The 13,642-nt window shown below is 43.8% G+C and overlaps 1 protein-coding gene across 15 annotated transcripts in view; it reads right to left on the bottom strand.

The window, feature by feature from the left end:
- The window catches only part of MAP7D2 (MAP7 domain containing 2), a 492,516-nt gene that overhangs the window by 71,231 nt on the left and 407,643 nt on the right, over positions 1-13,642 (bottom strand). For all 15 annotated transcript variants that reach the window (XM_069637087.1, XM_069637084.1, XM_069637085.1 and 12 more), the window contains 3 exons: positions 12,365-12,579; positions 10,451-10,577; positions 872-1,076 (listed from right to left, as the gene is read on the bottom strand). In XM_069637087.1, the coding sequence (XP_069493188.1) occupies positions 872-1,076; positions 10,451-10,577; positions 12,365-12,579 (547 nt within the window). The remainder of the gene's footprint in view (positions 1-871; positions 1,077-10,450; positions 10,578-12,364; positions 12,580-13,642) is intronic.

Here is a 13,642-nt window from a genome sequence, read left to right as displayed (position 1 = left end):
CTGAAATACCGTGCATAGACTATGGAGACCCAGGGTGATCATTGGCAGGAGATTTTGAACCGATGCTGGGCAGTTTTAAACTGTTAGTACTGGTTGATCAGTGCAAGTGTTGGGGCAAGATTTCCTGGCATCGTCATTAATTATAAAATTATCCTTGCACCAATACAGTGTATTCCATCTAACTCAAATAATGTGGTTCTTCCATCTTCATGATGCTCCAGCTCCGTAATAAACGCAAGCAAGGCATCAACCATGCTCCTGAACCAAAATGAACCACATTAAGGCGCACTGGTGGAGTTTCCAGCGCCGTTCTATTGTCCATTCACGGCCATTTTGAATAAACTACGTGCCTGAACTCCTCAATCCACACTAAACTCCCCTTCTCCGACTCAATGGGTCACCTGGCCTAGAGAGACCGGCCAGCTATAGAGTGGGCTGGCTTTCTTTTTTTTTTTTTCATCACGAGGCCTCTCCCATCACTGACTGTGCAGGGCTTATCAAGCCAGGGATCCTCTCTGCTCAAAGACGGAGCAGCGACCAGTCCAACAACACAAACGCCCAACAAAATCATGTTAATAAAGCTTCCCAAACTACACAATCTGTCAATACCTTCGGATTTTGGAGGGAGGGGTGTGGAGGAGGCTGCAATTGCATGCACTACACAACCTGTGATAGGATTAGAATCTGAGAAACCAGCAACCAGGCTAGCTCAGGCAAGGGCACAAGTAATCCAAACATACACTATTTTATTAATATATATTATTTTATATGTGAATCTTCTTTGCTTTCTATAGTTTCTTTTATATGTGAATCTGTGTAGAAGTTTATATTTATAAAACACAATAAAAAAAAAATCATCATTTTAGAGTACCTGCTTTTCTAGCTGGGCCTGCAGTTCCTTCTCTTGCTTTTCTTTTAAGGCTCTTTCCTCTGCTTCCTTTATCCGGGCTTCTTCCTCCGAGCGCTTCCGGTCTTCCTCCTCTATTCGCATCTTTTCTGCTTCTAGCCTTAGCGCTTCCTTTTCCTGGCGAGCCTTTTCTTCTTCGGCCTTTCGTTTCAGCTCTTCTTTCTCTAGCCTTTAAAAGTGTAAACAAAACAAATTAAATCGCAGGTATTTTTGATAGTTGCTTTTTTTGTGGGTGTATGTGGTGGGAGACTTCACCACTGGTATTAGGCCTGGGTTAATTGCTTTCAGATGCTGTGGCATTTTGTCTCAAGCAGCAAGCAAAATGAAATCTGCTTTCCAATTAATATTTCTAAGCCATCAATCACTGCACAGATGTGTGATGCTAGTCTTTCAGAGGGAGAGGACATGGCTTTGCAACATTACCAGTCTAAATGATGTTAATTTATGGCAAGTCAATTGGATGAACAGCAGCAGAATTCATGCTCGACTTCTCACCGACTGCCTCATACGCTCGTTATGAATTCTCTTCACATCACAATTCTCAATGTAACTCAAGCAAGCAACCTCATAAGGACAACTGGCTGCAACATGCATGCTAAATATGAAACACTTGCCACTTATGGAGTTTGAAATCAGTCTTGCAAAAGACAGAATTCGCAATGTTAAACCTGGAAAAATGTGTGTAATGTTAATAGAAAATACTTGCCACCTGGTTAATAATGCACAATCTATCACTAGGAAGAGGGACATGGAAGGATATATACATGTGTGAGGGCACCTGACACAGATGGAGCATTTCCTCAAGTCTACTTAAGTGTTTGCAGGACTGGACATGCAAAACAACAAGATGAACTGCAGGGAGCGAAGGGGAGTTTCAGCAGTGTCTCAGGCCCACAGGCAGTGAAAAGGTAAGGTTACCATAGAATATAGTTCCCATCTAGCCAAAACCTGCCTATTTTTAGGGACGAACGGCTTGTGCAATATGTTCAGTGGGACGGAAGGATGTATGGAAAGGCCTTGATACCCTGGTTCAAAACAGGGAGTGATGGAAGGCCAGTGAGCAGAAGGCCGCAACAGCAAGTTGCTGCTCAACGACGGCATCGACTGGACAGACAGACCAAAGGAAAAGCTGGACGCTACTTTGAAAGGCACACGGCAAAGAGTGTGGATGGGCCAATGGGGGCGAGTTGACATACACCATTTCCTAACCAACAGGATCATGTTACGGTTACTGGCAGCTGGCTACTGCTTAAAGTGGTGGGGAATACGCTTTTGCTGAATGGGGTTGAGAAGGCAGACTCATCAAATGTGCCTGTCAGTCCAGAAAGAATAGACACCCCTTCGATCGCAAGGTAATATAATTTGTTGGCCGAAGACCAACCGCCTCATGTGTTTAGTATTAGAAAGATGTAGCTAAAGTTTGACAAAGATGCAGCTATTTTAAGGTGACTATAATCGCCATTTTGCCTTTTCACTGTTTTCTCTAACGATGCCTTCTTGCCTCATGTAAAACTGCTTTGCTGAAATATAATTCTGCTTCATTGGTGCGCAATGCAAGGCTGCGAGTGGCATGTTGAGACATAACCGAGTAGGTCAGACAGAGATGCCCGGTCCCTCCCGCGTATATCCTTGAAGGATAAACAGTGGGGCATTTTAATCGGAACAGGTGCCAGCAAGTCTCGGTTAGCACAGAAGAAATGGTAGGACGAACATTCAAATGACTTGAATTATGCTCTCCTTTGCGGCCCCCCTTCTCCCAAGCCTGGTAGAGCCTTGGAGAGCAAGTTGACCCCCCGGTACACCAACAGAAACGAAGATATAGCAAGGCCTGGAATGTGTCACTCCCTACGCACAGCTTGCTTGTAGAAACCAAAGCGCTGTTTTCCTAAAACAAAGACTTGTGTCTGCGGGCTTGCAAAATTGCAAACTGTTGCTAAATAGATGTTGGACGGTGTCATACCCTTCACTATTGTCAATCATCGTTCCTGGTTCAAAGGGAATGTATTAGGGGCGGTATAGAATGTGTCATTACTGATTACGAGATGCTTCTTTTGTGCGCTTGCGTCCCCTGAGGTCTGGTAGACACGTCGCGGGGCGTGAGACCAGTTGGCCACCAACCTATTTTGCTTTGCAATAAACCCTAGATTTTGGGACTACAACCTATCAGTTCGTGTGTGGTGATTGTGCCTTGTTTCCACAAACGAGGGTCCCTCATGGGCCCCTTCATGCCCAAACCCAACTCAGGGATGAACATTTTAAAACTGGTCAAAATGGCATTGTGGAGGTCCCTGGCATGGCCACTGCACCCCCTACCAAGAAAGATTGTGTTCCCAGAAAGCAATAGGACTGGGATAGTAAAAAAATTGGACAAACGCGTACCCAGGTTAATTAGGGAGTGGACTGCGACTACCTACAAACTCTCTCCAAGAAGGGCTTTCACATTTCGATCTGGTTAGATGTCAGCATGGGCTCAAGTTGAGTTTCCTACAAGCGCTATAGTGACTAAGCACTTTACTTGGTTGCTAGGTTTCTACCATGGATGCAAAACAGGGCTGCACAATTGTCACCAAGACAGGGGGGACTCGGCACATGTGTTCTTGTCAAGCCAGAATTTCTTTTTTTGGCATTTCTAGGAGCATTTGTTCGTTCCCCACCCATCTGATCCACTTATATATTGGAATCACAGACTTCCCCAGCCATCACAACCCGTTTAATCTTAGTTAAGTCATGTATTATTGGGTCGCCATTCAGGTGCACAGTCCCATGGGTGCCTCTCTGGACCCCCATTTTTGTTTAAAACAGATTTTAAGGAGTAGGTCTGTGGTGGCTATGCTTTCGTTTTGGCTTCACTGGGGTTGCAAAACATTTTACCGTATTGGTATCTCAAAGTATCCTTTTGGTAGCTATTTTGGAACCAATCTTTATTTTTTAACTCCAGCTATGACATTTTGCGTTTCAGGGTTTCCTTTGTTCAGCGTAACCACTAAGTGGCCTGAAAATGGCCATTCAGGCTACATGGGCTCTTTCAACTCCCATCGTCTGCCTCAATATTTCTCCTAACTGGTTTAAGTCTGTATAGGTCCATGTTAAGGCAAAGGGGCAGTCTTACTGACTAACCAGAATGTTTGGTTATGTGACCCTTTGCCCCTATCCCCTTTGTGAAGTGGAATTTAGGCCTCTCTTGCTGCTTTGTTTCAGGGATTTGGAGGTAGCAGACCTGCCAACCTGCTGGTGTTAACCTGCACTTTCCACCAGTCACTTGATGAAACTTGCTGAGTGCAGTGGCTTGGGCATATTCTGGTTTTGGTCGTTTGCCTTTGTAGGTCCACTCCAGGCTTCCTGAAGACTCCTGCTCACTGGCCAAATATGTAGAGTCAAGCCCTATTAGCTGACGGTTTCTGGGTAGCTTACTGCCTCATCCCGCTGTTTCCTGCCAGGATCTTCCGCTTGGCTGTGGGATGCTGCTAGTGTCCAGAAGGTCGTTAGACTTCATCCCACCACCAATTCTTCAGCTCTGGATGTCTGAGGGTTCTTCCAGCCTTTGTCCCCATCCCGGGATTATTCGCTGCTGAGCGGCCTTCATCTGGTCTGCAGAGCCGACCTGGAGCCATTTTTGCAGGTTCTGTCATCTTTCAGTCTTTCTCGCCAAAATCTCTGTTGCAGCCTTGAAGGTCACTTGAAGGTACTTTATTTTCTGGGTCATTGCTGGCTAAGGGTGGCCGACCCTAGGCACCGGATAAGTTAAACTGCACATGAAAGAGAAGCCATGTACTTATCGTGTTTTTGTTGCTGCTGGAGACGTTTTTAATGAACCTCCAATGTGAGTATTTCTCTGTTTCTTGGGGGGGGGGGTTGTTTCCAAGATACTAACCATCAGGGGCCCCTCAGGTTCTGGCAGGGTACAGATTCGTTGGCGGAGAGTTCACAGCCTATCCCATAGACTGCTATTGGGCATTCCTGCTCTACTGCAGCTTCCTCCTCTGGGCTTGTGGTCCGTCCATCGACCACGGCAACTCTTCTTGTCTCTCTCTTCTGGCCGTCCGTGTTCACGGTGGAACCCGCACCTGTGAGATAGAACTGACATTCCTCTACTAAATAGGAGGGCCCTTTGTCTTTTCTCACATTAATTCCTATGGAACTTTAAACCTGCTCATGAACTATAATATCGACTCTGGGGCACTTATCTTCCCCTGGACCGTTTTCCTAGCTCACCAAGTGGTTCAGTGACACGGCACTACAAATTATGATTTTGGTTAATGCCTGTGATTTTTACTTTATTCTTAAAGTCCTGATCTGTATATTTCTCCAACAATGAATGTACCTTTAACAATATAGCAAATGTTGGTGATATAGTCACTATTTTCCCAGAAATGTATGGCTAAGGTAACAGACACTAAAATGTCTTATTTCTTGGAAGTCTTTGGCTATGGTTTGAAACTGGTTCCTACTCTATGGCTATGATGTAGTGTGCGCCTTTGCGTCAATACATACCATAGGGGGACCACATTCATGGGGAGAGGTGGTGTAGGTATTAGGGATTTTGTGAGCATTTTCCTTCCTATCCCTGCTTCTATGTGTTAGGTGCTGCTGATCACCAGGTCTTTGACATTCTCCCCCCCCCCCCCATGTACCAGGGGTGGGTTGTCTCTTTAGGACACTGTACAAAACTGAACATGCCCTTAGGGGGCTTTACCCGGTTGTTTGGTAATAAGGTTCCCTTGTTCTCCGCACTACCTATTAATTTATGTTGGGTGCCTACCTGTGGTAGAGACCCCCACAAATAGACCTTGATTTTTTTTTTATTATACATGGGGTATCCTTTGAATACAGTGCATGATATCATAATTACTTGTGACCAAATAGATGTGTGTGCAACTGAAAGTATCAATTCATCAGTATATCAGTGTAACTGTCAGCCTACCTACCCTGAGTGTTCAGCCTTGTTGCTCACTCCACATTAGATACATGACCAGATATTTGGCTTCACTTTGTCAGGTTTGTTATTCCCCGCTCCATTAGGGTTAGTGGTTGTAGTGCCCTGGGAGGGTGGTACAAAAAGTGCAACAACCATCAGGAAGGATCTTCCTTCTCGCACTAGTCGACCAATGTATGGAACTCAACTTAAACAACTTTAGACAGAAGACCACCTGGTCTTAAGAAAATCCCTCAAAACCCAGCTGTTCACAAGAGTGCAACCAACAATCTAAAATTGCATCCTTTAAAAAATCATTGTAAATTGAAGAAAACCAGGCCCATCTCAATAGCCATTCTTATCTCATCCCCAAAAGACCTACTGAAATGTATCAAACAGGCATGCAACCCCAAACACAGACTGAAGACCCAGAGACACAAAAGACCTTCAAGAACAATGTTTTGGCCAGAACACCAGCCTCGCAAACGAGGATGACAGAGGTGGCACAAGTTCCAGTCGGCTTCACAAACACCGTCAGCAGGGTCATTCTCCCTTTCTCCAATAACTAAATAACATTCTCCACCACCAGTGAAACAGCAGATGGGAACTCTAAGGGTTCAATCTAGTACTTAATGCAAACAGGTGTCCTCATTAATCCTGAAGTATCTCTTTGCCCAATGTATTGGTTGTTGGTTTTAAACAGGGTCAAAGGGGCTGGGTTGCATAACGGTTTTGATGGCCCACTGTTTCCCATCCATTCCAATGGGTGGAAGTCCTAAACCGCTGCTCCCTGGGCACGGCTTTTGATAGGGGAATCTGAGCCTGGGCAACCTGTCAGGGGTCCCTCTGGATGACTGGGGTAGGTTGCAGCCCTAGCCCTGTAGATGAAAACCTCAATCCATATCTTATGATTATTCACTATAACAATTGTTGACTAGCGGTCTGAGCCCTGTGTAACTATGATGGAACCTTGAGTGACTGGAAACACTCAAAATGTTTAAAACCTAGGTACCTACCTTGGGTATTGTTCCTAGCATAGAGAAGGACTGTCAGATATTTTGTAAGTTAAACATGATCTATAGACTAACCACCATTTCTTCTCCAATTTAGCTGATGTGGCAGTGTTGGTTTTGGTTTTTAACTATGTTGAATCTAAAGTGTGCTGGGTGAGCGAACTGTGATTGCATAAATGTGTCTATTGCCTTTACTTACCTGTGTTGTGATCTCGGTTTAATGAAACTGTGTACAAGTATATTTTTGGTACCTACTTGTTTGGACAATCCACTGCTGAAGGGCCTCTGTATTACTCAGTTGTACCTTACACCAAGCCTCCTCCCGCTTTACTCTCAGGCTTACTGCTCAGCCGCGTTACCAAGTGAAAGGGTGGTTAGACTGTATTGGACCTTGTCTGGTCGACTAAGGATGGCTTCCTAGACCCCTACTATGCTATCCATGTTTTGGTTCGCAGCTATGAAAGCCCCAGTTGTGGCCGTGCAGCACTACTGGGAGACCGCAGTCAGGAAATTTCCCTTAACCGCACAAAGTCTCCCCATTTTTTGTTTATTCAGGCCTCCCACCTGGGGAGAATAAAGGCACATTAAAAGCATGGCAGTGTGGTTGCTAAGAAACCCTGAAGCGACAATATGTGTAGGGTGACCAGTAAATGTCAGTCCAAAGACGTTCAACCTTGCAGAAAAAGAAAGATAAGGTACCTAGATGCCACACTGTGAACTATGACATATGCCCAAAAGCAGCTCTGCCAACTCGGACTGCTTAGCAATTTCCAATTTAATTCTGTTAATTTGTTCTGCGTGTCTCCCATCGTGTACGCACTCAATTTTAGCTTTTGTGACTACATCTCTGTAGTGACCATTTGTCTTGTATTGTATTGTTTCTACTTGAGACGTAGTGTACTATGCATCTTTTGTATCCAGACAAAAATATTTTAAATAAGAAGAAATCACATGACTAGTTTGTTGCAATCCATTCTACATACAAAAAATATGCATAAGCTATTGAGCACTGCAGGGCTGAGTGCTTTCAGCTGCCCTCTGCTCCAATGTATCAAATGGCTTTACCCACATACCCGCTTTCCACACACTGCTTTACTGTGATTTCTCCACCAATAGTTGATACAATAAAAGCACTTTGCAGAATGATCTTAACAATTACTAACAAATAGAAAACTAGGTTAACTCATCTTCTCTCAAGTTCAAGCACTGCATGTAAATGCAAGACCCCCTTGTGTTAATGTGAGAAACCTGAGGGTATTCCCCATGGATCCTCTGCGCAGTTGGCCAGGGAAAGGCCATCGCTCTTGGATCCTGACCCTGGGGGTGGACATGCGAGGGAGGATCTCCTCGGTGAGGCGGTCTGTGGGGAGTGGGATGCCCTTGGTAGAGACATGGTATCGCCCCCTTTCCTAACACTGAGTTACCCGCCCTTCTCTCAACCTTCATGGGCTATTTTCATTCATGCTCCATCTTCTCCTGTAAATACCCACCAAGCACTGAGAAGAGGAAGAAGCAACTAGGAGTAATATACTTCCTAGTACAAACACCACTATAGTGGGATGAAGAAGAGGGATATGAAGGCATCCAATACTGAAGGTCAGGCATGTCCCATTGATTGGAATAAGTATGGTCAGGCAAGACAAGCCAACAACTCACACCGAAGGCCCCTTAGTAGGGCTCAAGTGTATAAAACAGGAGAAGGAGAAGCGCCATGTTGGGAAGAGACCCAGAAGTCTGGAGGCCGGCATCGATCCCGGAGGACCTACAGCTTGTGGGTGCAGGACAGGGAGCCTTCCAACTGGAAGGTGGGCAGCCAAGGCTGACAAATCGAAGAGAGACCAGAGAGACGCCATCCGTGCCGGCAGCTAGTGGCAGCTGGATCTGCAAAGGCAGCCGGGTGCAGAGTAGACGCGGTCTGCATCTATTGTAAAGGCTGAGAAGAACAGTCTGGATGTGCCCGGCGAATGTGGCTGTCTGCTTCCCAGATATGGAGAAGGTGAGCAGGAGCAGCTGCTGTGGAAACACAAAGCACCGGGGAGTGTCCAAGGACACAGGGAGACTGGAATGCTCTCAGGACCGCAGGCAAGTGATGGTCCAAGCAAATGTGAACTGTATTGAAACTACTAATTAAGTATCTAGAACACCGAACTGAATGGAAAATGCCATTTGAAAAGGATCACAGCATATTGAACACAGAGCGAACATTGGGAGTTAGAGATACTCAATGTCGGAGTGAATGTAAGCATCTCTGTGGGCAAAATGAAAGCATATGGAATATTGAACCGTCATTTATGTATTCTAACAAATCAGTATGAAAAAGACCCATAGGTTTATGGTAAAGCAAAATACTGATGCAAAAGAGTTACATTAACAGAAGAGTGTCGGAATAACCAAAGTGAAAACAGGTTTGAGAAGTCAGAATCCTGTGGCAGAAGAAACTCAGAAGTGGCCAAACAAGGTTAAGGGAACTCATGGTTGTGTGACCTGTAATGGGTGGACCATGCAGTCTGACAACTGCACCTAGACCAGAGAGCCCTAAACGAGAACTAGCAAAGGACATGGGAAATTATTTCTGAAGAACTATGAAACAATTGGCAAAGCAAGTCAGGTGGGTCAAGTAGACATTGTTTTTTTTCGTATTGAACATTGAGTGGTCGAAAGCAGTATGAGTGCTGCAGTGAAATCTTGGGGAAAGGAACCTCAAGACGTCCTTTTTTGTGTGAATTATACAATCTTGTAATTGAGGAAGGGAAGCATGAGATTTGAAAGAACTAAGACATTGTCTTGGGGAAGGGAACCTCCAGACATCCTATATGTGAACTATACTGTATTGAACTTGGGGGAAGGGAAGCACAAGAACCCAAGAACAACTCTGAGCTAAGAATAGCTGAGACTTTATTTTTGAACACTCTTCTGTTGGCTAAAATACAATGGTATTACCCCAAATTGTTCATTTACAATTGTTCGAATGAACAATTGACCTAAGTTAAAGGGTCACAATTGACCATATTATATATACACACATATACATATAAATATATATATATATATATATATACACATATATATACACACATATATATATATATATATACACACATATACACATATATAGGTTTGGGGGGGTTTGGCGTTGGGTGGGGGGTTGTGGGGGTTTCCCTCCACATATATGTTATAATTGACCTTCACAATTTGGTCAATTGTGAAAAGGTCAATTGTAATTCGAACAGTTGTAAAACGAACAATTCGTATACAACCAATACAACACCACATTTTCTTTAGATGAAAGGATAAGCGACAGACGTTTCGATTTGGTGTAACAGACACCAACATCTCTTAGTTGTCTTAAGGCAGGAGACATCTCTACCTTAGTTATAGGGCGAGTTAGGCTTTACACCATCCTGATATTTAAATACAATCTTATTTGAAACTTGAAATCTGTTGTCTGTCTCATCTCTTGATACCATGCCTGTCTCACAATAAGATGAGCCATTGCTTGGTGTTATGCTACACAGTGAGCAATTCCTGCAAGTCCTTTCAATTATAGGAAAGTATTTAGAGGAGGAGTCAATACAATAACAAAACATGTGCATGTTGAGTGTAAGGCAAGCCAATCACCTCTCAGCCTCCTCTCTTTCCAGTCTTTCCTGTTCTTCTTGCTCCTTCTGGAGGCGAGCATGACGTCTTTTCTCAGTCAAAATCTTTGCAGCTTCCTCTGCATCGGTTTGTCCTGCCGAATGCTTCCCTGTAAGTTAAATATCAGTTAGTATTCTGAATTAGTTCACAGTTCCATAAAATAGTCCAGAAAAATCCCTAAAGTTGACAGATTCCACAAGAGGCTCGCACACTCCGCCCTCCCCCCCCCAACTTGTATCTGTTCCCAACAGCCACCTCTAACAACACACTTCTAATCATAACTATTTTGTAAAGGAGAGTATTCGGTAGAGGTATGAAGCAGTGGCTTCATGTAAGAGTGCAGATGGAGTATCATTTATTGCTTTATCTGGATTACATCACTACTTGTAGAGCTACAAGAGGTGGGGTGGAGTACTGCATTGCTGCTGGAGGAAATTGCACACAAATTATCAAGGAACCCAAAGCACCCAGTGCGTCACATCACCAAAAATACAGGGGTAGAAACAAAACACAAGATGATTGATTTGACATCACATGACCTTTGGCAGGATAATAAACCACTGTTTAATACACTCTTTATTATAACTCAAAGCTGAAGAACATTATACATGACCACTTAGCAATTTTACTAATCCTGCTCCGTGCATGGTCACCCATCATGCTTGGCTTCCTGGTCCGGTATGCGGGAACGGCTCCCTGTAATTCCATTGCCCTCATTAATCTGACAAACGGCCAGGTGAAGTCAAACACTCACTGGAGAGGCTTTATTCCTCCATACCCGAACACACCTGGATTAGTAATTCCACAGGTCTACCAGAAGTGGTTACACTGCCCCATGGACTGGGTTTTTCCTCGAGCCAGTGCTCAGTTTGGATCTAGGTGACAGCTTTCTTGGTAGAACTGGTTCTTTGGTGTAGTGCTGAGCCCAGCACAGCTATGTCAGTTCTCCAGAGGAAGCGGGAAGTGTGTCTGGCATTTGTGGCACACTTTATCTAATTGGATGGAACGTGCTTTTGGAGAAGGATTGCAAATAGTTAGTGCTGTTGAGGCAGATGCATGTGGCAAGTGATGGATTGGGGGGAATCTATCTAGGCTGGTACTAATAAATTCTGCCTCCTGCCTGCAATAACCGCCATCATTCATTGGTACAAACTAATTCCTGAGTTTGGTGGATGCTTCTTTCAGGTTGGTTCCCAAAGTAATAATGACATTATAGGCTGGGCAGGAGTTTTAATAGCTCTTAATCCTCATACGCCTCTACCATAACGATGCAGGCCATTAACACCTGTCAGGGTATGGTTCCCCTAGGGTGAAATACATAATTGATAAATGGTACAAACAGGCTGCTAAAACAATCAAATGATGAAGAAATACTCGCTTCATATATTGTCAGGGTGTTATCACAGGAGTTGCAAAGAAGTCTACAAATGGTTGCAACAGCAACAATTGAACAAACTCCCTAGCTGTTCTTAAATTAAACCCTTGAAATCATCCTTTGCAGAACCAATGGGTACTATCAGACCTCCCATAACATTTGGTACCTAATACACGCAAACTTAATATACATAAAATAACTGCTCAGACCGTGCATCACTGTTCAGAGCTGGTGCAAATCATACATACATTTAGAATGAAAAATGAACCTCAGTAAAGCATATTTAATAAAATATTATCTAGAAATAGCTCTGAGAAGGACAGTATCAAATTAAGCTTCAGCAAGGATGTATTCTTCACAGATGAAATTACACTAAAGAAACCACTCGCTCCAGGTTGACACTATAAATTGTCTTAAAAGTTTGAGGAATTGCTTAAAAATGCACTCCATGTTGAAGTATCTTACAAATACGTGTTAATATGTGTGATTTAAATACTCGCACTAAAATGAGGAACACCTACCCTCGCTAGAGTCGTTCTTGCCAGCTGCAGGAGTACGTTTCTCTGATTTGGTTGGCACCTCAGTCTCTTGTTCCTCGGGCTTCTGGCTCAAAGTCTCTTCTTTCTCGCTTTTCTTTTTCGCAGTCTCTTGGCTGAGGCTGGGGCGCTGTTTCACAGGAGAAGCAGGAAACTGTTTCAAACTCTTCGTAGACAGTGGGTGGGTCTTTGAAACGGTCCTAAAAGTGAAAAGGGGATTAACCTTGAGAGTTAGAAAATGTAATGCGCCCTTTGCTCACGCTATTTTTCAAACATGGGGCCAATCAAAATAGCACACCAAAATACCCAGAGATCGTCTCTCGTAACATCAAGCCACAAGGGAAAGAAAAGCTCTGCAGAACTTGCAAGTGTTGAGTCCGCATGCCCACTTTTCGGTGAGCCAACAGAGAACTGGATTATGAAAGCAGAAAGATGGTACACTCAACAGGTTTCCAATTTTGGGAATTGTGTAGGGCAGTGCAGACATCTGAATTTCAAGGGGTTTGATAGGTATATCAGAACAGATAATTGTAGCTTTATTCTGAAGGATTCATTGCAGACTGTTATGAAGAACCTATTACACAGTCTAGGGCATTGCACTGCAAAAGCCTGCAGCTCTGAAAATAAGATGTAGGAGAATAGGGGATTGTTAGGGGAGTTTTCCTAAAGTCCCACTTGGAGGTAAGACTTTAGCAAGCAATCCCGGTGGTTTGTAGATCACAACTCTTAGTATCAGTCTGTACTACTCAGACCTTGGTAGAGTGGCAGAGCAGGCAGGTTTATCTTCAGAGGAAGATGTGAGCTGTAGTTAAGTACACTGAACCTAACTACTAATGCACAACAAAACAAATACATTTATATTAAAATATAGATTGCATTTACACAAGAGCCACTGTTAAATACTTAGCACAATAAATAAACCAACACATAGGCATATTTTAAAATGCTTTCAAAAGCCAATTAGTTGATAGTTGCTGAACGTGCACAATTGTTACAGGAGTTCAACAGGTCTACCCTACTATCGGTAATAATGCGCACCCACAAAGTAATACGGTAATTGCATTTAGTCAGCATACACATATAAGATAGTGATTTTTGGCAAGGAAAACAGTTGGTTAGTGTTATCCTAGCAGTGCCTCGGGTTCTAGAGGCAGTTTCGCAAGTCTATGTTCAAATCCCGAAATTGCACACTGCGCCCAACGTGTGTGATTCTGAGCAACTCTTAATCTTCGTGCTAACCTATTAAAATTGCCAGTCCCCCAT

This window comes from Ambystoma mexicanum, chromosome 7p (genome assembly GCF_040938575.1).
Source record: "Ambystoma mexicanum isolate Mex_15411 chromosome 7p, UKY_AmexF1_1, whole genome shotgun sequence".
NCBI classification, from domain to species: Eukaryota; Metazoa; Chordata; class Amphibia; order Caudata; family Ambystomatidae; genus Ambystoma; species Ambystoma mexicanum.
The sequence above is the reverse complement of the archived record's forward strand: the minus strand, read 5'-3'. Positions and strand labels throughout refer to the sequence as shown.